The following is a 25,733-nucleotide window of genomic DNA, read 5'->3' as shown; positions in this document are numbered from 1 at the left end:
GTAAACAGTAACATTTTTCTTGCTTTCTAAAGATCGCATCAAACATGGACTCCGTGGGGCGAATACAAATGCGAACAAGACGCACTCTGCGAGGCCACCTAGCTAAAATCTATGCTATGCATTGGGGATATGATTCAAGGTTTGTGCCTGTCATTTTCGAACTGCTAGCAGAGTGATTTTTATTAATATTATTTGCTTTTTTCTCATATTAAAGACAAACTATAAGCTGTTTGCAGAAAAAGCATCAAATATGAACACTTGGCTTTCACTAAGAATATTCATTGATACTTAAGGAGTTTCAAAACTTCTTTAGTGGTACTGAGGTTTAAACTTACTGGGCAGGCATTCTGTTACTTGACTCATGATTCTCAATTGCTTTAGTTATTTTTCAGATATGGTCTTGAATTTTTTCCCCAGGACTGGCCTCAGATCACTTACCTAAACTTACCTCCACTGTTGCTGGATTATGGGTATGGGCTACCATGGCCAGCTAGATTCTCTTCCTTTTCTCTCTGTCTTCTCTCTCCTTTCCTTCCTCCCTCTCTTCCTCTCTCCTTTTTTTCCTTTCTTTTATTCTTTCTCTCTTTATTTCTGTCTTTCTTTCTTTTTTATTTTGGGGATGTGTGGGGGACACTGTCCTGGGGCTTGAACTCTGGGCCTGGGCAATGTCCTTAAGCTCCTTTTGCTCAAGGCTAGCACTCTACCACTTGAGCTACAGCATCACGTTTCTGTGATTAATAGTGATAAGAGTCTCACAGACCTTTCCTGCCTTGGCTGGCTTTGAACCTTGATTCACAGCCTCCTTAATAGCTAGGATTATAGGTGTGAACCACCGCTGCTGTCTTGTTTCTTTCTTTTTTTTCTTCCTTCCTTCCCTTCCTTTCCCTCCTTCCCCTCCTTTCCCCTCCCTTCCCCCCTCTTCCCCTCCCTTCCTCTTCTTTTCCTTCCTTTCCTCCCCTTCCCTTCCCTCCCCTCTATCCTCTCCCTTTCCCTCCTTCCCCTTCCCTTTCCTTCCCTTCCTTTCCTCTCTCTTCCCCTCCCTTCATGTATGCTAGGCAAAGGTATGCATGGTGAGGCAATGGGCTACACCTCTACCCTGGAAGTTTAAAAGCTTTAATGTGGAAAATTAATCAATCTCTCATAAATACTTTTAAACAGGTGAACTGATATTACCCTTACTCATTTCTTTTTTTTTATTGTGAAAATACTGTACAGAGGGGTTACAATTACATGGGCAAGATAATGAATACATTTCTTATCAAGCATTATAGCCTCCTCCTCTGTTTCCCCTTCCCATCCATTCCCATCTTTCCCCCCAACCCAATCCTCCCCCCCAACACCAAAGTTGTAAAGTTTGTTTTTCCACATAATGACTTGTACATCTCATTGTTGCAATGGATCCACCTGTATCCCTGTTTAAACGATTTGTTTTTTCCCTTCCCCTCCACAAATTATGCCAACCTCAAATACAGTGAAAGCAGGGGTTATACCATGGGGGAGGGACATACAAAGCAACAAAGAAATCATCTTATAAATGTGTTAGAAACAATCAAATGAAAGAAAAAAACATTTGAATACAAAAATACGGAATGCTTCACGAATTTGCATGTCATCCATGCGCAGGGGCCATGCTAATCTTCTCTGTATCGTTCCAATTTTAGTATATGTGCTGCTGAAGCAAACACTTATTCATTTCTTATGAATTAGTGAACTATGCTAAAAAATTTAATATTTGAGAAAACTATTTAGAAAGGATTTGGCACTGGGGTATTAGACTTACATATATACATATATGCATACACACATACATATATACATGTATATGTACATACATACATATACATATATATTTGTTTATTTCCAGAATCTCACTGAGTAGCCTGTCCAGGCTGGTTTCTGAACTCTCCATCCTTTTCACTGAGCCACCTGAACACTAGGATTATAAGTATGCACCACTATGCTTAGCCCCAAACCAGTGAAATTTCAGTTAACAAGCAAATACTTGTTAAATGTCTTCTTTGTGCAAGTTGCTAGCTATTGCTATAATTTTGTATCTAGGATTAGATTCTGTGATACAAAGATGCTTAATTGAATACATCTTTTACCCTTCAAGCCTAACACTTACATGTGCTGGAGTGTGTGAGTCTTAGTGTCTGCAAGTACACATGGACACCATGATAAACTGGGTTTGCAATTTAGATGTCTTGGTCACTACGATTCACTATCTTCTCACGGTTGCAGTATTGCCTGTGCTTTTTCCAGCATGTCTGCCTGCCACCATGGTGGCTAACTTGTATTTGTGGTTTAGTTTAACATTGTTGGGTAATGTCCCAAACAGAGACATATATTTTTCTTTTGGCCAGTAATGGTGCTTGAATTCAAGGCCTTGTTCTTGCTCTCTGACTTAGCTTGCTCATGAGTAGCATTCTGGCCTGGGAATGTGGCTTAGTGGTAGAGTGCTTGTCTAGCATGCATGAAGCCCTGGACCCAATTCCTCAGTACCACATAAACAGAAAAATCCTGAAGTGGCGCTGTGACTCAAGTGATAGAGACCTCGCCTTGAGCATAGAAAGGTTCTGGCACAGAACCCAGACCCTAAGTTCAAGGCCCAGGACAGGCAAATAAAAATAAATAAATAAGAAAGAGCATCCTGTCACTTGGGCCACAGCTCCACTAATGTTTTGCGCGCGTGTGCGTGTGTACGTGTGTGTGGTGTGTGTGTGTGTGTATTTAAATGAAGATAAGAATCTTATAGACTTTTCTAACCAAGCTGGCTTCAAACATAGACCCTCAGATCTTAGCCTCCTGAGTAGCTAGGATTGCTTATATGAGCCATTCACTTAACCACTTGAGACACAGCTCTACTTCTAGCTTTCGGGTGGTTATTTGGAGATAAAACTTTAATTGATTCTCGGATTTCAGCCTTCTGAATAGTCAGAATACAGATGTGAGCCACCATCACCCGATACACTTGACTTTAAAAAAAAAGTTGCATATATAAGCTCTTATTGCAGAAGGCACTAAAATTCTACAGATAAAACTTCCTTACCAATTACTCGCCAACAGAAATAAGGATTCTTGAGTACAGTAATGAAGGACATATGCTTTTTAGGAGGGGATGATAAAATTGTGTCATAAAGCTAGGACAAATGTTTTATTATTGTTTTAAAGGTTAAAATGTTTTGCCTTGTTGATACAACAAACTTTTTACCCCAAACTTTGAAACAATGTTAGTAGTTCTTCTTTTCCTGAATATTTTCTCAGAAACAAAGATAATACCCAGAATCGCATCTCACACCAATTCTAATGATTAGTTCATTACTTAGTGATCTTTTCATCAGTATGCTGTTGCCAATCTACTTCATTTTGTTATGACAGTTTAACAGATGAGTCCATTGTGTGTGTGTGTGTGTGTGTGTGTGTGTGTGTGTGTGTGTGTGTGTGTTTGCCGGTCATGGGGCCTGAACTCTGGGCCTGAGCACTGTCCCTTAGCTCTTCAGCTCAAGGCTAGCGCCCTACCACTTGAGCCAAAGCATCACTTCCAGCTTTTTCTGCTTATGTGGTGCTGAGGAATCAAACCCAGGGCCTCATGCATGCAAGGCAAGCATTCTACCACTGAGCCACCTTCCCAGCCCCGAGTCCATTTGTTTTTATTGAGAAAAATTACCAAGAAGAAAATAGTTAGCTTTTTCTCCATGTGCCATTAGATTCTAAATAATTGCCAATGTTTTTTGTTTTGTTTTTTGTTGGTCTTGGGCCTGAACTCTGGGCCTGGGTGCTGTCCCTAAGCTCTTCAGCTCAAGGCTAGGGCTCTACCACTTGAACACTACTTCTGGCTTTTTCTGCTTATGTGGTGCTGAGGAATCAAGCCCAGGGCCTCATGCATGCAAGGCAAGCACTCTACCACTGAGCCACCTTCCCAGCCCCACCCTCCCAATGTTTTAATATTGCCATGAACAAGGTCTAATATTGAAAAAAATGTCTTACTGTCTTTTGAGTATACAGAGAAACTAAGCAGCAAATGATGCCAACTTAATATTGAGAATTTTCTGTAAGTCCATTCCACACTCCATGATGGGATCTTCCCTTTTGTAAAGTAGTTAAGCTTATATTGTGCTGTTTTTTTTACCTATACAGCAGAGAACTGAATGTTTTTGTATATTTTCATTATATGTCCATTTATGTATTTGTTTGTTTGTTTTTATGGTTCCTGTACTAGGGCTTGATCTCAGGTCCAGAGCCCTGTCTGTGAGCTTTTGTACTCAATGCTAGCACTCTACCACTTGTCTCACCCATCAAAGTTCCACTTCATGATTTTAGTGTTTAATTAAGAATAAGAATCTCATGGACTTTCCTGCCTGGCATGGCTTTGAGCCATGATCCTCAGAATCTCAGCTTCTTGAGTAACTAAGCAGGTGTAAGCCATCCATGCCCAGTTGTTTTGTGTGTTTTATACCATGGAGACAAATTTCAGAACAGAACTAAAAATTTAGAGATTGATACATAGTAAAGAGTTCATACCCAGTAGGGCATAATGGCTCATGCTTGTAATTCTAGCTACTTTGAAGACTGAGCTCAGGAGGATTGTGGTTTGAGGAAAGCCTGGATGAAAAAACTAATTAAATGGAATAATTCTGTGTTTACCAATAAAAAGCCAAATACAGTGTTGCACATCTGTCTTCCCAGGTATATGGGAGATGTACAGGTGGATCACATTACAGACCAACCTAAGCAGTATTGAGACCTGTGTTCAAAATACAACTAACACAAAAGGAATTGAGTGCAAAGTAGTAGAGTGGCTGCTTAGATAGTGCAAGGCCCACCAAAAAAAAAAGAGTTCATAGCCTTTAGCTAGCAAACAAAGCTTTCTGCAGTTTAAGTCCAGTTTTACTTTTCTTGCTTTACTTTGGTTTCTCACAAACTATGCAACTAGAAGACCGAAGTTCCTGGGTTATGACTGTACTTTTTCTGCCTGTTCTCATTGACTATACTGTCACTGCTGAACATAGACTTTTCTGAAGTTTTTGCTCTCAAAACTCCTTTTCGAAAAATGTGTTACTTGATTAATTTAACTAACAGTTATTTGTTCTTGGTTTAGTCTTGAGATATTTTCATATCATTCTTCTGACACACTTTACTTAACATGGTTGTTGTAGGTATACAGTGTATGCCTCATCTCCACCAAATATAGTGTCTCTGTGAGCAGGAGGGATGTCCTTCCTTGTGCCTTGTAGCATTTTCAGTCACTCAGTTGATAGCTTTGAATTGGATGAGGTATTGTCATTAGGCCTGTATGTGCTATGTGGCCATTAAATTGAAGTAAGTCAGTGTTTAATAGTAAATCAGTCAATGAATATCTACCAGAACCTTGAATTATAACAAATGTGTCATCACCATGAAAAACAGAGATATTTTAGTCAATTGCTAAATTTTATGTCATGCATTCAAAATTTTTTAAGTTGGAAGAAAATCTTTGGTACCAAGTTTTTTTTATTACAAAGGTTTTTTTATTCTTCTTCAAACTGTGTGGCATTAACATAATGCTTAACTACTTTTTTCCTCCAAGTGTCAAATTATTTTTGTGTTTCTTCCTGTAGGCTATTAGTCAGTGCTTCCCAAGATGGAAAATTAATTATTTGGGATAGCTATACAACAAATAAGGTAATTTTTTAATTCATTTAAACCACATTGTATTTGATTTATTGTCTACTAGTTCCTTTATTCTTACTTCAAACTTTAATTGCATTGTGTTGCTTATTTCATTTATTTTAATCTAGATCATCTTTTTGGGCCTACGGCTGATTTTTATATTTAGTCATTTCATGTCCAGGTACAAAGTACAAGAATATTGTTCAATGTGTTTTTACTGAATATTATACTTTTTTCATATTTAAATTTTAGGGAAGAGCATCATCTTCATGTATAACTGGTACTTTAAAAATATTTCCCTTTCCTAATATAAATATATATATTTATATTTAAATATATATATATAAATATAAAATAACCTTGAGTTTTTTTAATTCCTAGTTTTAGGTAGATTGGATGATTAGTGTAAAACTTTTCCAGTCCAGTCATTGATTTCTGTTTCTGGGCTGCTAGATTGGAGGTAAATTACATCTGACTTAGATATCTTAGTGGTAAAAGACTGTGGATTCTCTTATTTCCATGGGGAGGCACTATACACTGATTTAGAGTTGGTGAATTGTAGTAGAAAAACTTGTGAATACTTTCATAAGTATATTCTGTGTATATATTGCAGCATGTGAAAATAGTATTTTGTAAAATAATAACTTTAACTTGATTGATTTTGATGTTGAGCACAGATCTAGGCCCTCCTTTATCTAAGCAAATGCTCTACCCTGAGCTCTACCTCAGGTTCTTCCCCCATTCAGACTCAAGAGTGTAAAGCTAATAAAATCAAGTATATAACACTAGTTTTTCTGTATTAATGGAAATTAAAGTGTGTCTCTTTTAAACACATTTTCCTAAAACTAAAAGAAATGTCACTTAAAATATTAATTTACAGCCAGGTGTTGGTGGCTCATGCCTATAGTCCTAGCTTCTTAGGAGGTTGAGATCTGAGGATTGCAGTTCAAAGCCAGCCTAGGCAGGAAAGTCCATGAGACTCTTATCTCCAGTTAACCACCAGAAAAAAACAAATGGTGCTGTGGCTCAAGTGGTAGAGTGCTCTCCTTGAGTTGAAGAACTCAGAGACAGTATCCAGGTCGAGAGTTCAAGCCTCATAACCGACCAAAAATTTTATGTATTATATATTATTATATCATTATATATTATATATTAGGTTAAGTGAGAGCAGTAATCTCATGAAATGCTGACACCTGTACAAACAATCTTCACTTGGAATATACCCTAAACCTTTACCTATGGCCAGAAAATTGATTGGTATTGGCTTAATGAGACACCAGATGGGAGTAACTAGGTCAATGCAAAGCTATCTTGAGGGAGTTAACATACTTCATAATAGATGAATAATAGTGAGATCTCTTTGGGTACAAACAATTTGGAGTGACTCAAATATGTGTTCATTACCTCTCCTTTTATTTATTGTTCAATATTGTATTGTAAGAAATTACTCTTTTGAGCATTAGTAAAAACAATTTTATTAAAATGTCTAAACATTAAAACATCCTGAGCTGGGCGCCAGTGGCTTATGCCTGCAATCCTAGCCACTCAGGAGGCTGAGATCTGAGGATCATGGTTCAAAGCCAGTCCAGGCAGGAAAGTCCATGAGACTCTTCTCTCCAACAAAACTAGAAAACTGGAAGTGGCGCTGTGGCTCAAGTAGTAGAGTGCTTGCCTTGAGCTGAAGAGCTGAGGGACAGCGCCCAAGCCCAAGCCCCACAACCGACCAAAAAAAAAAATCCTATATTTTTCCTTCTAGTAAAGGAATGACATCTAAAAGAGATCCCTTCTTAACTCTGAATGATAATACAGAAAAATAGGTATTTTTATATGTATTGGTATTTTAATTTTTGTTGTTCACTTTCTCAATCCATTATTTTCTGTATTTAATTTGACTTATTTTTCCTAGCTATACTTAATTTTAGATCTAACTTTGGCTTAATTGTAGATAGAATTAAAATGAATTGACTTCTTGTGTTATTTCCCCAGTAATAGTTTCTATGCTCTGTATTTATGTCCTAGATGCATGCCATTCCTCTGAGGTCCTCCTGGGTGATGACTTGTGCCTATGCCCCTTCTGGTAACTATGTTGCTTGTGGAGGCTTGGACAACATCTGCTCTATATACAACTTAAAAACAAGAGAAGGGAACGTGAGAGTTAGTCGAGAGCTGCCTGGTCACACAGGTGAGCATATCACTAAATACTCCTCCTTTCTTCTCAATCACACTGCCTACCACTACTTTCCTAGACACATAGCTAAAGAATGAGTGATAAGCCGGGCGCTGGTGGCTCACGTCTGTAATCCTAGCTAGTCAGGAGGCTGAGATCTGAGGATCATGGTTCAAAGCCAGCCTGGGCAAGAAACTCCGTGAGACTCTTATCTCCAATAAACCACTAGAAAACCAGAAGTGGCACTGTGGCTCAAGCAAAAAAGCACTCACCTTGTGCTGAAGAGCTCAGGCCAGAGTTCAAGCCCCATGACTGACCAAAAAAAAAAAAAGATGAGTGATAATTGAAGAATAGTGGAAATTACTAAGAAGTAGGAAAAGAGTAACTTTTAAAAGTCATATATCTAGGCCAGGCACTGGAGACTCAAGCCTGTAGTCCTAGCTACTCAGGAGGCTGATACCTGGGGATCTCAGTTTGAAGCCAGTCCAGGCAGGAAAGTCTGTGAGACTCTCATCTACAATTAACCACCAAAAAAGCTGTAAGTGGAGCTGTAGTTCAAGTAGTAAAGGGCTAATCTTGAGCTTAAAAGCTTAGGGACAGCCACTAGGCTGATTTCAAACTCTAGAACCAGCACACACACACACACACACACACACACACACACACACACACACACACACACACACACACACACACACGTCATATATTCCATCATTTTTATATATCCCTAGCAGTAAGCTAGGGATTGGACTCTTGAATGCTAAGTAGGTGCTCTACCACAGAACTGTACTTACAGCCCTGTAATGTGTGTGTGTGTGTGTGTGTGTGTGTGTGCGCGCGCGCGCGTGCGCGTGCATGCACGCATGCGCCATTACAAGGGCTTGAATTTGGGGCCTCATGCCCTCACTTGGTTTTTTCACTGAAGGCTGGCAGTCTACCACTTGAGCCACATCTTTACTTCTGGCTTTTTGCAGGGAAATTGCAGATAAGAATTTCATATATTTTTACCCAGGTTAGCTTTAAACCTTGACTCTTAGATCTCAGCCTTCTGAAAAGCTAGGGTTATAGGTATAAGCCACCATCACCTGGCTACCAGCTCCATAATCTTATTTTCCTTTAAAAAATAAAATAAAAATATTAATTTACTACAAAAATCCAATCAATAATTAAAAATTAAAAAAGCAAATATAAGTTTCTCTTATTTTCTGCTACCACACAGGGTGTGATACATGGTGCATCACGAAGTACTTCATGAAGTACTTCTCACTGTGTGGTTGTGAACTGTTTTACTTGCCAGTGTCCATCTCATAATTCACTAGTGTAGAATTTGGTTAAGGCATTAAATAGGGATTTATTGGTACTTATCTGTAATTTAGATATTATTCCTTGATCATGCTTTACAATAAATCTTAAATATTAATGTGGTATTTTCTGCCATTTTCACATTTTGCTACTGATAAAGGCTAAATATTCAAGTGCCACATCTGTCAGAAAGCCTTCATTGGTGTGGTTCTAATTTCTCACAGTATTTTAAGGTACTCTCCAGGGTACTTAGCACTGTCTGTCATGGATTAGAGTTATGTGTGTAAAGTATCATGCTTCTCTAATCAAGGGATAGGTACTGAGTCTTCACTCAGTGTCACTGACATACTAAGTACTCAGCAGACTTGTTGACAAAACTTGCTGAAGACAGCAGAGAATTTGAAGCAATTAAAAGCAAAATTATAGATCATATTGACAAATACTTATTGGCCAGATATTTTATATTCAAGTATACTACTATTTCACAAGGTAACTGTTATTTTATCAATGATAATCTAAAATTTGCTACTCTCTGTGCTATAGGCTACTTGTCCTGCTGTCGATTTTTAGATGATAGCCAAATTGTTACAAGTTCAGGAGATACAACTTGGTAAGTTTTCCTCAAGAAGAATGTTGATCTTGGGGGGTGAGAATTCTAGTAACTGGAGAAAGAGATATAGTTATGTGTTTATATATATATTTATATTTACTTATTTCTAGTGCTTTGTGGGATATCGAAACTGCCCAGCAGACCACCACATTCACGGGGCATTCTGGAGATGTGATGAGTCTTTCCCTGAGTCCTGACATGAGGACTTTCATTTCTGGTGCTTGTGATGCTTCTTCCAAATTATGGGATATTAGAGATGGAATGTGTAGACAGTCTTTCACAGGACACGCCTCGGATATTAATGCTGTCAGTGTAAGTGAATAGCATTTTTAAAGAAAGTATGTTTTGTTGAACTCTACGTCATGAATTTAACAACTTGTTTTCAAAACTTCTTATAAATAAATAATGTACACTTATTAACATTCAGTTAACCAAATAATAATGTTTGACTTTTAAAAGTTTAATTCATAGGTTTAGGTCTTTTATTTATTGGTGAAATCTGCAGTTATATTTCCAGAATTTAGAGCAAATGCATCTTACAAGTATTTTCAGTGAGCTCAGATAAAAAAATATCCACAGGGAGAGATGAGTGAGGAAGAAAAGCAACTGTTCAGGATACAGACTAGCATTTGTGTGTGTGTGTGTGAGTTTATGTGTGATTGTGTGTGTGGTGCACACCCTTGTGCAATGTCTGCCAATACTGAGGCTTGACCTCATGTTAATCCTTTGCTTTTTTTGCTCAAGGTGAACCTACCTTTTAAGCCCCACCTCTGCCTTCAGCTTTTTAGTGGTTAATTAGATATAAGAGGGTTTTTTTTTTCAGTTGTGGGGCTTGAACTCTGGGTCTGGGTGCTTTCCCTCAGCTATTTAGCTCAAGGCTAGTGCTTTACCATTTAAGCCACAGCACCAGTTCCAGTTTTCTGGTGCTTTATTGGAGATAAGAGTCTCACGGAGGTTCCTACCTGGGCTGGCTTTGAACTGCGATCCTCAGATCTCAGCCTCTTGAGTTGCTAGTATTACAGGTATGAACCACTGGTGCCTGGCTAAGAGTTTCACTAGCTAACAGTGAGCTACCAGTGCCTTAGGGAGATTAGTTTTTGAAGGTAATGAAACCTGGAATAGAACATTAATTCTGCCATTCTCCAACTATTTGAGACTAGTCCGGCTGCTTAACCTCTGTCAGCCTCACATCCCTCAGTTTTTGTAACAGGGATAATGCCGTCTGCACCAAACAACAGTGTCAAGACTGAGTGACATTATATATTACATATTCACTAAGTAGGTATAATTGATTGAGCTACCCCTTCCTGATATTTTTAAAACACGATCAGATAACTACAGGTAGGTTAAGCCACTCAGTATATTTGAGAATGAATTGCTTAGTCACACATTTATGAGTGCCTTGAAATGATAGTTTGAATGAGAAGTAAAATGATGATCAAGTCCTAAGAATTTAGGGGAGGGGTGTTAGGAGAATGTGGGACATCACCATAGTCAGGTAAATGGCCCTATGAAGGATACTGAAGTTTATAGATAATATTAGAATTTTCAAAAGTACCATCATTGTCAGTATCTAAAACATTCTGATTTTACTAGAAGATATTTTTTGGAAAAAAGTGTTTTTTCTTCATCATTCATATGTTGAATGTCATTTTAATAGATTCTGTTGATAGTGTCACAGAAAGTAAACATTTTCCCTCCTCCTGTTAGGTCAGCCTCTTTAGGGTAATGTTTTTAGAGCAGGCAAATCTGAGCCTCCATGTCACTGAGGGGTCTTCATCGAGGATTTTTTTGTCTTTCTGGGTAACCCATATGTGTTTCTATGATTTTTCTTTTTACCCCCCCCACCTCAGATGGAATTATGATCAATTCTGCATTTTTACTTTAAAATATTAAAAATAGTTGTGGAAATGGTGTTGTAGCTCAAGTGGTAGAGTGCTAACCTTGAGCTGAAGAGCTCAAGGACAGCACCCAGGCCCAGAGTTCAAGTCCCATGACTGACAACAGCAAAAAAAATTAGTTGTAATTTTAATTTAATTGTGAAATTTTTCACACTGTTTATGACATTACTTTCAGAAGTCAAACCAAAAGTGGCCACTGGTGGCTCACAGCTGTAATCCTAGTAACTCAGGAGGCTGTGCTCTGAGGATCACATTTTGAAGCCACCCTGGGTAGAAAAGTCTGTGAGGTTCTTATCTCCAATTAAACACCAAAACAAACAAATCAGAAATGGAGGTTGGCAAAGTGGTAGGTTGACAGCTTTGAATGATAAGGCCAAGCAAAAGCTAAAGGCCTTGAATTCAAGCTTCTGTACAAGCACCCCCTCCGTGCACACACAGAGGAAATCAAACCATAATAGTAGTATTTATAGCTGAGCAAGTGAAATGAAAATGAGATGTATGATTATTGGTTTCTTGAGCAGAGACTCTGGCCTGTCATACTCACAGACGTTAAGCAAAAAGAGATGATCTAAATTGGGTATTTTGTGCTTCATTGTAGATTTCTTCCTTCTTTTCTGTCATAGAGAACAAACAGGTTCAGTCTGTACAGGTGGTCTAAAACATTTGCATGTAAGTAGGCAAAAATGGTTTTGTGAAGTATGACTTGTGAACTTCACCATATCCTAGGATGACTGGATTGACCACTTGGTAAGTGGAAAGAAGAATTTATATCTAGTGATTCCTGAGTCTTTGGAGTGTTTGGAAAGGAACAGCATTTCTTCATTTGGTGTGGAAAAACTATCTCCATGGCAACCAGGTTCTATCAATTCTAAAAAACACTACAAGTAAAAGTACTTAACTGTTGACCTATTAACACTATTAATGTCCCTATTAATAATATAAGGACATTCTCCATTCAGTAACAGTTACTACCATTTTAATAGTTCTGAAACCTCTAGCCAGTTTGGATAGATAGATCTAAAACTGAAATAAAGGATGCCATGAGGATATAAAAAACATATTTTGCTATCTAGAACTCCCAAAGAAAATGTATGGTATATATCTTTGAAAAACATAGAAATCCAGTATGTATGTTTACACATACAAAAATAAATTAATTAAATTAAAAAAAATCTTTGAGAACATACAGGCTTTCCTATAACTTTTTAAAAAAATAGAAAAAAGAAAATCCTATCAAGAAAAACTTGTAAAGAAAAATCATAAAATATTCTAGTAAATATTTGTATTTAGTAGCCAGAAATACATTCCATTGAGAAAATAACATATCCCTGCAGCCTATTTATTTATTTATAATTTTTTTTTGGTCCAGTCATGGGGCCTGAACTCTGGGCCTGGGTGCTGTCCCTCAGCTCTTCAGCTCAAGGCTAGCGCTCTACCACTTGAGCCACAGTGCCACTTCCAGCTTTTTTCTTTTTGCTTATGTGGTGCTGAGGAGTCGAACTCTGCAATGTCATTCTTTTTGATGGAGGGATAGAATTTCTTTATATATATTATATATACATATATATATATATATATATATATATCACATTTTCTTTATCCATTCATCTACTGAGGGGCATCTGGGTTGGTTCCATATCTTAGCTATGGTAAATAATGCTGCAATAAACATAGTTGTGCTGGTAACTTTAGTATGGTCTTATTTGTGATCATTTGCCCAAAAAGGGATTGCTGGGTCATAGGGGAGCTCTATGTGGAGTCTTTTGAAGAACCTTCATACTGCTTTCCAAAGTGGCCTGCTACCTATTTTAAAACCCTAAGGCTGGTGGTATGTATAGCTCAGTGGTAGTGTGATTGCTTAGCATGTATATAGCCCTTGTCGATTTCTAGTATGAAAAAACAAAAACAAAAAACAGAACAAAACCAATAAAGGTGTTTCCAAGAATATAGTCACTATGGAGCAGCAAATCAATAAAAAATATTAATTCATAGCTGGAATGGTTGTTTATTAAGAAAGTGCTGGTGGCTCATATCTATAATCCTAGCTACTCAGGAGGCTGACATCTGAGGATCACAGTTCAAAGCCAGCCTGGGCAGGAAAGTGCGTTAGTAAACTACTCAGAAAAATCAGAAGTGGTGCTGTGGCTCAAGTGGTAGAGAACTAGCCTTGAGCAAAAGCAGCCCAGGGACAGAGCCCAAGCCTAGATTTCAAGCCCCAAGACTGGCAAAAGAAAAGAAAATTAAGTTTGATTTTTACACTGACTGTTGTTTGTCAAATAAGTTCCAGATGGATAAAAATAAAGATGTGGAAAATGAAATCTGAAGAAGTGTATACCATAAACCAGTTACAACCTGGGAAAGATTTTACTCATCAAGCATCTTTAAAGGGAAAGATAAATTTACAATACAGAAATTTAAAACTGCTGTATACTTTTTACTACAAGTGATAAACCATGAAATAATGCTGCAACAAAAAGACGTTTATATTAATTTTATTTCTACAAAGGGAGACATTACTACTGACAGTCCAAGTGGAAGGAGACATGTAAATTTTTTAATGATGAATTCATGAAGTACTCTATAAAAGACAAATCATCCAAGTGCTTGTGGCTCACGCTTGTAATCATAGCTACTCAGGAGGCTGAGATTTGACGATGGAAGTTCAAAGTCAGCCTGGGCAGAAAAGTCCATGTGAGATTCTTATTTCCAGTTAACCACTCAAAAAAACTGAAGTGGTGCTGTGGCTGAAGTGGTAGAGTGCTAGCCTTGGGCACAAAGAGGCACAGGGACAGTGCATAGGCCCTAAGCTTGAGTTCTACAACTGACAGACAACAACAACAACAACAGCAGCAGCAAATCAGTGTGGAATAGTGACAGTATCTGAGAAATATTTATTATTTATGAACTAATCCTGTATAGATTCTTTATTGCCCAGTTTTGTATAATAATTGAAATGTTTCATGTTTGTTTTTTGTGTGGTTACTAGGGCTTGAACTCAGGGCTTCATACTTTCACTTGTTTTTTTTTGCTCAAGGCAGGTGCTCTGCCACTTGAGGCACACTTCCACTTCTAGCTTTTTGTTAATTAATTGGAGGTAAAAAGTCTCTTGGACTTTTCTGCCAAGGCTGGCTTCAAACCTCAATCTGCAGATTTCAGCTTCCTGAATAGCTAGGATTACAGGTGAGAGCCTCCAGGGTCCAGTTTATGTTATCTTTTATGAAGTTTTTCCTATTTGTTTTCTTTTTTTTTTGGTTGGTCGTGGGGCTTGAACCCTGGGCCTGGGTGCTGTCCATCAGCTCTTCAGCTCAAGGCTAGCACTCTACCACTTGAGCCACAGCACCACTTCCAGTTTTCTGAGTGGTTTATCGGAGATGAGAGTCTCACAGACTTTCCTGTCCGGGCTGGCTTTGAACCATGATCCTCAGATTTCAGCCTCCTAAATAGCTAGGATTACAGGCGTGAGCCACCAGCGCTCAGCTTCCTATTTACTTCTTCTTCTTTTTTGATTTTTTCAATACGTTTTTTTATTGTAAAAATACTGTACCGAGGGGTTACAGTTACATGAGCAAGGTAATGAGTATATTTACTATCAAGCATTGTTGCCTCCTCCTTTGTTTTTCCCCTACTATCCCTTCACTCCCACCTCCACAACCCCTTCCCCCCCACACCTAAATTGTAAAGTTCATTGTTCAACATAGTGTCCTATTTACTTCTTATAGTAGCAGTTTGTATTTCTTTAGGAATGTAAATGCATATATTTACATATATCATTAGTAATTATTAATTTAAATTACTTAAAACGTTTTAGTAAGGGTTAGAGCCAGTATTTATTTATGCTTGCTATGAGTAGGCTGTGTATTTTCGAATATCATATATTCAGCCCGGAATATTTAAAAAGCGTACCCAGGCAGGGTGGAGAATTACTAGTTTAAGGCCAGCTGAGGTTATGGAAGGAGACCTTGTCTCAAAAAAACCCAAAAAGGGCCCTTGATCACTCATACAGGAAGTAGCAAATTTGGAATTTGAATTCAGATCTGCCTCATTCCCAACTCTGTTATGAATGACACAGTATCCCATATTTTGTGTGTACATCCTTGTAAAAGATGTTTATTGTTTTCCTTCTAGTTTTTCCCAAATGGATATGCCTTGGCCACCGGCTCTGATGATGCTACTTGTCGACTTTTTGACCTCCGTGCAGACCAAGAGTTGTTATTGTATTCTCATGACAATATCATCTGTGGGATCACTTCTGTTGCCTTCTCAAAAAGTGGGCGCCTCCTGCTAGCTGGTTATGATGACTTTAATTGTAATGTGTGGGACACGCTAAAAGGTGATCGTGCAGGTTAGTAAATAAGTCCACACTGGGTTCTGATTATCAAGAATACTCTCTCAGAAACTCCAACAATTGCATAAAGGTTTAAAAGACAAAAACATAAACCCACAGGACAGTGAGAAGATGAGAGCAAGTAACGGCAACAAGTTTGTGAGCTACATGGTGTTCATTAACTAAATCTCAAAATGCTGAGTTCACAACCTGCAGAACCTCTAAAAGGGTAGTTATTAGTAAAACCTGGAACCTATTAAACCAAGAAGGTCAAATACAGTTGTGTTAAAAAGTATGAAGCCAGGGCTGGGAAGGTGGCTTAGTGGTAGAGTGCTTGCCTTGCATGCGTGAGGCCCTGGGTTCAATTCCTCAGCACCACATAAGCAGAAAAAGCCAGAAGTAGTGCTGTGGCTCAAGTGGTAGGATGCTAGCCTTGAGCTGAAGAGCTGAGGGACAGCGTCCAGGCACAGAGTTCAGGCCCCATGACCAGCAAACAACAACAACAACAAACAAACAAAAAAAGTATGAAGCTAGTGCTAGTGGCTCACGCCTGTAATCCTAGCTGCTCAGGAGCCTGAGATCTGAGGATCATAGTTGGAAGTCAGTCCAGGCAGGAAAGTCTGTGAGACTCTTATCTCCAATTAATCACAGAAAAAGCCAGAAGTGGGGCTGTGGCTCAAGTGGTAGAGTGCTAGCTAAAGCAAAAAAGAGCTCAGGGACAACACCCAGGCCCTGAGTTCAAGCCTCAGTTCTGGGTGAAGGCGGGGGTGAGGTGGTGGGGGGAGGAAAAAAAGGAAAAAGAAGAAGCCTGAAGAGGTTACCATAAATAGTTTTCCAAAACCCCCATGGACAGTGTTTGAACAGTGTTTCCCCTTGGACAAGTACAGCTGCAGTCCACAGTATTTTTTATAATCTTATTATCTTTAAAGGGTGTATCATTTAACAAATCAGTTTATGAGTACAGTGTTGGTAGATTTCACCCCCATATTTTCATCATTTTTCCATATTTCATTTTTTGTTTTCTGTAAAGATTAAGCTCTATAATAAATATAATAAAAACATTTAAAAAATTTAAAGTAGCCTGTAATCCTAGCTAGTCAGGAGGCTGAGATCTGAGGATCGAGGTTTGAAGCCAGCCCAGGCTGGAACCTCCGTGAGACTTTACTCTCCAGAAAACCACAGAAAACCAGAAGTGGTGCTGTGGATCAAGTGGTAGAGTGCTAGCCTTGACCTGAAGAGCTGAGGGACAGCACCCAACCCCAGAGTTCAAGCCCCACGACCAATAAATAAATAAATGAATAAATGAATAAATAAAGTAGTAAAATTGGAATATGAACTCATGAGAAATGCAGGATAAACATATTCCTATTTTAGATTATTATAATTTTGTGCTTTTGGCGGTGGGGCGGGTTGAACTCAAGATCTCTTGTCATATGAAATTTATTGGCTTTTCTGCTGAAAGCTAGCACTCTGCCACTGAGCCACACCTCCACTTTCATTTTTTTGCTAGTTAATTGGAGATAAAAGTCTCTTGGGTTTGTCTGCCTCAGCTGGCTTTGAACTGATATTCTTAGATTTCAGCCTTTTGAGTAGCTAGTATCATAGGTGTGAACCCAGATTATTTTTTTTGGCTTTTTAAAAATTATTATTAATTTTTATCATAAAAATGTTGTACAGAGGGGTTACAGTTACATGAGTAGAGTAATGAGTACACTTCATAACAAGCATTGTTACCTCCTCCTTTATTTTCCCCCTACTATCACTTCCCTGCCCCACCTCCCCAACTCCTTCCCCCCGACATTGTAAGGTTCGTTTTCTTTTTCTTTTTTTAAAATTTTTTATTGTAAAGATACTATACAGAGGGTTACAGTTACATGAGCAAGGTAATGAGTACACTTCCTATTGAGCATCGTTACCCCCTCCATTGTTTTCTCCCTACCATCCCTTCCCTCCCTACCTTCCCCGAGGCTTTGTTTTTTTTTAATTGTGATTAAGTGATTACATAATTTCCCAAATTTCACAGTATTGTGGAATAATGATGCTCATTTAAAGTCACAAGTTCATTCTAACTTTTCTGGAGCAAATTGTCTATCACGGTCTATAACAGTGTACACATATACACCATACATGTGATCTGCAGCATGGGGATATTTAGTAGTGAACCCCAGATTATTTTTGGCAGTACTGAGGCTTGAACTGTGGCCTTGAAATTTTTAGTCCATATCCCTACTCATTTTTGCTTTCTTTTTTGGATGGAGTCTTAAGATTTGTTTTTTTCAGTTGTTTAAGGATACAGGTGGACCTGATGCAACAACGAGAAGTATAAGTTGTCATGTCCAAAACGAGCTTTACAACGTCGGTCGGGGGGGGAGGGGGAGGAGGAGAAGGGTTGGGATTGGGGGGGAGGGGGGAGGCTGGGAAGGGATGTGAAGGGTAAACCAAAGGAGGAGGCTGCAATGCTTGGTAAGAAATGTACGCATTATCCTGCCCATGTAATTGTAACCCCTCTGTACAGTATGTTCACAAATAAAAAATAAATAAAAAAAAGATTTGTTTTTTTGCCTAGGCTATGCCTAATACTACAGTGCTTTTACCTGTACCCTCTTATAGCTGGGGTGACAGGTGCTCACTATTGCATACTTCAAGTAAGTATGTATTTCCTTCAGTTACTAACTTTGTACTTTTATTTTTAGGTGTTCTTGCTGGTCATGACAACCGTGTCAGCTGTTTAGGTGTAACTGACGATGGCATGGCTGTGGCAACAGGATCTTGGGATAGTTTTCTGAGAATCTGGAATTAAATGTGTCATATGTATTTTTTGTTCTTCATTGATATCTGAAGAAGTCAATGCTGCAGCCTAGAGCTGTGAAAAAAATTCTACCTTATATTTGCAGGTGAAGATTTTTTTCTACTGAGATTATTAAATGTAAAAAGGAACTTTCAGTGAACTACAAGACAAAGGTACCTGCTGAGATAAAAGAACCAGTATATTAATTTTAGGATTTGGGTTAACTGATGGATTAGTTTTTGCTGAATAATTATTTCTTAGTATGGAATAGAATGAACACTTTATAGTAGATGGTCAGTGTGTTTGCATCTTTAACTTTGTATGCATAAGAAATATCACGTTTTTGAGTTTTGTAATTAAGGCACAATAATGGATAGGAGAGGTACTCTGTGTGTGTTTTAAGGAAGTCTCCTAGCCAGGCACCGGTGGCTCATGCCTGTAATCTTAGCTGAGGAGGCTGAGATATGAGGATCACGGTTTAAAGCCAGCCCCGGCAGGAAAGTCAGTGAGACTCTTATCTCCAATAAAAACCACTAGAAAAGCAGAAGAGGTGCTGTGGCTCTAGCAGTGAGCTCTCACCTTGAGCTAAAGAGTGCAGGGACAGTGCCCAGGCCCAGAGTTCAAGCCCCACAACCGAAAAAAAAAAAAAAAGAAAGAAGTCTCCTTGAATTTTGCCATTGCTTATTAATCTAAAAGAGATTCTTGAAAATGCCAAATGAAAGTGTGAGTTCAAGCCCCAGAATAGGCACCCCCCCCAAAAAAAAAAACAAAACCAAACCCAAACAAGAGATCTCAATTGCTTAATAGTTAAGTGTTGATAGGTTAACAGGTAACATATCTCTGAGAGGAGTTAATCATTTTCTTGCAGATCCTTTGGTATGCTAGCAGTCCACCTGCTCATAATCAGGCAATGGATGTAGGAAATCAGCATGAACAATTTGGGAGAAGTGTAGATTCACTAGGATTCATTTATCATTGTAACAAGGTGGCTTTATGAACTGAGGATAAAATCTGAATTGAGGTAAACTATTTGTGCCTTCTCCCTCTGCCCCTCCTTTTTTTTTTTCTTCAAGTGCTGGGGCATAATCCAGGGCCTTGTGAATTCTAGGTAAATGCTCTATCACTAAGGTACACCCTAGTTCTTCAACTCTTTTAAAAAGCACTCAAGCTTTATGTTCTTCTGTAGTATTTTTCTCGTTAGCACAAAATAATGGTTTTCAAGAGGTTTTGTTTCAAAGAATATCTAGATTTCAGTGACCTCATTTTAATCCAAAAAATTCCTAAAGCCATTTTAAAATGAAGAGAACTTTATCAAGCACTTACAATGTTTATGAATGGAATAGTAATGTATTTATGAGAATTCCACACCTTCCTAATTTAAATAAAGATACCTTTTCTCCTACAAAATAATGTAAATGATTGACAATAGAAGTTTGTTAGTCTTGCTTGATACTAAAGTTACGGGTTATTCTGATATGTACAGGTGCATGGTGCTTTGTAACTTAGCAAACTATGTTACTGTTGAGATAGTTCTGTGTTAACTTTTGATCATCTGTAACCCTAACCTACTCACAAATTTTTACCTGTGAATTTTCAGTTTTATGTTGTGTATGTGCAGATACATACACCAAATTTAATGACATATCAGTATTAATTTTGTTAAGGTCAATGGATATTAGAGAATAAAATGAGACAAACTATAAAAGCAAACTAATATTTTAGAGGGTATATGTGAGTATGTTTGTATTTGGGATTTTTTTAAATGCTTGTGAACTGTATCACTTCATAAAGTACAGCTTTTTGATAATGTACATTTTATTTCTTTTCACTAATCTTTTTTTTTTTTGTGGGGCTGGGAACAAAACTCAGGGCCTTATGCATGCTCTACCACCGCATTATATTCCCAGCCTAAAATAAGGCATATTTTAAACATATTATCCAACAGGGGATACTTCTGTTTTTTTTTTGGGGGGGGTCTGATCGTGGGCCTGAACTCTGGGCCTGGGCGCTGTCTCTCAGCTCTTCAGCTCAAGGCTAGTGCTCTACCACTTGAGCCACAGCGCCACTTAGGCTTTTTTCTTTTTGCTTATGTGGTGCTGAGGAATCAAACTCAGGGCCTCAAGCATGCAAGGCAAGCGATCTACCACTGAGCCACCTTCCCAGCCCTCCCATTACTTTTTAAAACACACACACTCAACCTACATATGCACTCTTCTGCTTAAAATTATTATAAAATGCAATAATCTGGTTAGAAAGGCATAATATAGACTAGAATTGTATGGTCTTAAAATTCTTTAAAAATAACTCATGTTATTAGAGTTTGTGAAGAAAATAATTTCCATACATACCAGGCGAAAACCAACCACTATTGAACATTTATAGCTAATTGTCCACAGAACTGACTGGTGACAAAGTAATCAATTTTATTTCTACAATCATCTTACTAGTTAAATCCTAGCTTTATAGTAATGTGAGTTGCTAAATGTATTTACTTGCAGTTTAGCTATTGCCTAATTCTGTACTGCTTAAGACTTTCTAAAATAAGAATGTATAATTTGTAGATTACATTGTGTAGTTTGGATTTTAATGTTTGAAAATAAGGCTAGTTTAGTTGTAAAGAAGTTGCATCAAGAGCATGCAGTTATTGATATCTATTAATTTTTATTTTTCACCATTTTATGAAACATTTAAACAATGTGCCCCAGCAGATTGATGTCAAAATGTAGGTTTTGTGATCCAGCTTCTCTCTTCCTCCTCCCAACACTCTCAAGATAGTTTCACTGTGTGATGTGGCCCAGGCTGGCTTCAAATTCAGCCTCTCATCTTTCCTCAGCTTCCTGAGTAGCTAGGGCTCACAGGTATGTACCACAAGAACTGCCTTTGAGAAGACTAAAATTTTAAAGGCACATACTCTTTTCTAAAAGAATGTAATTATAGCTGGGTACAGGTCTATAATTGTAGCTGCTGAGGAGGCTGAGATCTACAGATTGCAGATCAAAGCCTCCCTGGGCAACACATAGGCGACAAATCTTGCCAGCAAAAAGCTGGAAGTGGAGGTGTGGTTCAAGTGGTAGAGTGCCAGCCAAGAAAGCTAAGAGCTGGGCACCAGTGGCTTACTCCTGTAATCCTAGCTACTCGGGAGGCTGAGAACTGAGGATCTCGGTTCAAAGCCAGCCCAGGCAGGAAAGTCCATGAGATTTTTATTTCCAGTTAAACACCAGAAAACTGAAGGGCACTGTGGCTCAAGTGGTAGAGCACTAGGCTTGAGTTGGAGAGCTCAAAGACAGTGACCAGGCCCAGAGTTCAAGCTCCATGACCAAAAACAAAAAGCTTAAGAAGGCAGTGAGGCTGAGTTCAAGCCCCAGTACTGCTGGCACCAAAAACAAAAAACAACTGAACTCACCATGAGGTGGGTATCCAAAAGCTTCACTCAAGACAGCATCAAGGATTTCACACTTTGATAAACAGGCCTCAACTTTGGGATTGTGCTATTAGGTTCAGACTAAATATCCAAAGTCCCTCCTTAGCTAATGTTTAATTCGAAATGTGTAGAGACAAAGTTTTGAGCTTAATATTTCAAGAGCAAGGGAGTCTAAAAAGCAATTTTCATTTTAATTGACTTGGATAAGCAGGTTAATAAATATCATGGTGATACAAAAGTAGTCTCCATGAAATAATGGATGGTAGTGCTTCTGGGATATGAAAGAAATTTTCATATGTTATTGCTAAAAATATGCTATTGTGTTTATTACTTCCTCCAACCCTGTTATCTTCATAATTAACACTGGTATCTTAATAATTAACACTGTCTTAAAAGTTTCACTTTGGCACATTTTCATTGTGCAGGGAAATTTATGCTTTGATGTGAATGTCATAGATTTTAAATAATAACACAATACTTCTTTCTTGTTGATTAGCTTGATGGAGAAAAATAATAACTAAACAATCTACCAGGCAGGCTGTCATGGTTTTAGCAATGAATGTTCTTGTAAGAATTTTTTTACAATTGTCAGGTTTTTTTTTTTATGTTTTGTTTTTTGTTAGTCCTGCAGTTTGAACTCAGGGTCAAGGTGCTATCTCTGAGCTGTTTGCTTAAGGCTAGTGGTCTACCACTTTAGCCCACAGCTCCACTTCTGGCTTTTTGGAGGTAATTGGAGTTGAGTATCAGACTTTCTTGCACAGGCTGGCTTCAAACTGCAGTCTTCCGGTCTATGTCTCCTGAGTAGCTAGGATTTTAAAAAGTTTTAAATTAAATTTAACTCTACCTGTCTTTCTTTAAACTGTTTATGTCTTATTAGACGTAATAAGCTACCCATAGCAGACACTATATAAGAGTAGCATAGTGAGCAAAACCAATCTTAAATTAACTAGGTAAAATGTTCTGTATACCTTAGGTTCACTTTTCTTAACTTGAATTACTTCAGAATCAGTGGTATATTATTGAGTATCAATTATAGTAGCTACTTATTTGTTAACCCTATATGGATGGTAATTTCTGTATTTAACATATGTTTGCATGTTGATACATTTTTCTACGTCTTTTTCAGTGACTGATTTTGTGAATAAACCTATGACAAGCATTATAGGGGAAAATCTTATTGTTTCAAATAGTGTTATATGTACCCAGCAAAATCTTACATCATACAATATTTTTTGGCTAATAGAATCTGAGTGGTTATATTCGGTAGTCCACCTTTCACTATGGTGCTCTTACTGTTTTCTTTTCAAACAAGCATTTGAACATTTGCATTTTCTCAAAGGTGTCCATAGTTTAATGGCATTAATGTTGCTTAAAATATTTTACTCTTAAGGTATTTTGAAAATGTTTTTCTTGACCTAGAGTAGTATTTGCACACTTGGTGATAAACTGTTAGTAGTATGTCTAATATATAAGTAAACATGCTAAAGCTTTAAATCTTAACTGGATATGTGCCATGATTTAACAATATTCATAGATCTTTCATATACTGGTTCATTCCTTGTATAGTTGCTTTGTGAAATATTGCTGTGAATTGATATTGTAATCAATAAAATGCTTTTAACTAGAGTTCATTGTATGTTTTGTCAATTTTTAATAAGATTCATTTAAAAATTACGTCCCAGAACTCTGAAATTCATTATTTCATACTCAACCCTGATTCTTTATTGAAATAAACAATGTTTTTATTTCTTGACTTCTAGCTTATTAAAAGACCAGAAAGCAAGTCATTCTTCCCCTGTAAGAAAAGGGTAATTTAGTTCCTTCCTGTCCAATTTTTAAAATAGACAATTTTACTTATGGTATTAATTTTTTTCTATTTTCTTCTCATAAAAACCTTAAGACTTAAGAGAAAATTAAGATGTTACTCTAGTTGCCTGGAAAAATAAGAATTGACAGATGAAACTACATCAAATTAGTTTCTGCATAGTATCATTGTGAGACCCATTGATGTAATTAATGTATTTTAAAAAAATAATTAGCTGACAGCCAGATGCTGGTGGCTCATACCTGTAATTCTAGCTACTCAGGAGGCTGAGATCTGAGGATCACAGTTCAAAGCCCGAGCAGCAAAGTCTTATCTCCAATTATCCACCAAAAAGCCTGGTGTCTCCAAGTGGTAGAGTGCTAGCCTTAAGCACAGAAGCTCAGGGACAGAGACCAGGCCCTGAAACACACTCACGCACGCACACACGCATGCACACACATACAGCTTGGATGTAGGGGCTCACCAGCCAGAATATGGAAGGTTAATGAAGAGGGTGAACCAGGCCCTGACGCACACACACACACACACAGCTTGGATAGAGGGGCTCACCAGCCAGAATATGGAAGGTTAATGAAGAGGGTGAGTGAGGATGAATACGGCTGAAGTAGCTAAGTAGCATATCTAAAACTAGAAAATGAAACCAGTTGAGATGTCCAGGGAGGAATTTTGAATAAATGCCTATAAGTTTCATTGCTAATGTGGAAAGTCTCTGAAAATAGGCTCCACCAAAAGGTGGTGTATGACATCCTTTATGTTTTCAATACTTGACCAGGTGAAAATAACAGTAATGAAAGCAAATGAGCCAAGTCATTCCAGATAGTTTACATGCCTACTATAAAAATGATTAAGAAGCAGCTGGGCACCGGTGGCTCACGCCTGTAATTCTAACTACTTAGGAGGCTGAGACTGAGGATCGTGGTTCAAAGCCAGCCCGGGCAGAAATATCTGTGAGACTCATCTCCAATAAGCCACTAGAAAACCGGAAGTGGTGCTGTGGCTCAAGCGATAGAGCGCTTGCCTTGAGCTGAAAAGCGCAGGGACAGTGCCCAAGCCCAGAGTTCAAGCCCCATGACCGACCAAAAAAAAATGATTAAAACTCACTAAATATTAGTATAATTGTTTCATTTATCAACTATCAAGCCAACAGGTTTATTTTCATTCTTACAAGCTTGCTTAAATTTTTAAAAAAATCTTAAGATTATACCAAGTTTATAAATAATCCTGCAAATGTACATAGTAAATAGGTATATGTGTAATGACTTTGAACTGTACTAGTCATATAACTGCTACATCATTCATTGGGCTAAGCCACAAGTATGCTTCATGAGAATTGATTTTCATTATTTTGGTGTTCCATTCCCAACATTCACACATTATTAAACCCAATCAGATGGAACTACAAACTGGTGATATAAAACTTTCTATACCAGAAACATTGTACTCATGACTCCCAAACTGTACTATGCATCAGGATCACTTGGAGGGCTTACGAAAACGTAACTGCTACCCAGCACTGGAGGCTCACTCTTTTCACCCTAGCTACCCTAGATCTGAGGATTGTGGTTCAGAGCCAGGCTGTGCAAAAATGTATGGGCGACATTGTTAGGAAATGGAAAAACTTGGAAAAAATTATATTAAGTGAAGTAAGTAAGCCAGGCCCAAAGAAACATAGGCCCCATGGTTTCTCTTATTTGCAATATCTAGTATATGTATGAGTCAAGTGGAAAAGGTCAGATAATGTGATGT

The 25,733-nt window shown here is 38.0% G+C and overlaps 1 protein-coding gene across 1 annotated transcript in view; it reads left to right on the top strand.

Annotated features, from left to right (window-relative positions):
- Positions 1–18,905, top strand: part of Gnb4 (guanine nucleotide binding protein (G protein), beta polypeptide 4) — a 42,171-nt gene extending 23,266 nt beyond the window's left edge. Inside the window, exons 4-10 of the mRNA XM_013033686.1 lie at positions 33–139; positions 5,598–5,661; positions 7,669–7,831; positions 9,662–9,728; positions 9,839–10,040; positions 15,755–15,971; positions 18,647–18,905. Coding sequence (XP_012889140.1) covers positions 33–139; positions 5,598–5,661; positions 7,669–7,831; positions 9,662–9,728; positions 9,839–10,040; positions 15,755–15,971; positions 18,647–18,753 — 927 coding nt within the window. The 3' untranslated portion in view covers positions 18,754–18,905. The remainder of the gene's footprint in view (positions 1–32; positions 140–5,597; positions 5,662–7,668; positions 7,832–9,661; positions 9,729–9,838; positions 10,041–15,754; positions 15,972–18,646) is intronic.
- The last annotated feature ends 6,828 nt before the right edge of the window (positions 18,906–25,733 follow it).

Source organism: Dipodomys ordii, unplaced genomic scaffold (genome assembly GCF_000151885.1).
Source record: "Dipodomys ordii isolate 6190 unplaced genomic scaffold, Dord_2.0 Scaffold175, whole genome shotgun sequence".
Lineage (NCBI taxonomy): Eukaryota > Metazoa > Chordata > Mammalia > Rodentia > Heteromyidae > Dipodomys > Dipodomys ordii.
The sequence above is the reverse complement of the archived record's forward strand: the minus strand, read 5'-3'. Positions and strand labels throughout refer to the sequence as shown.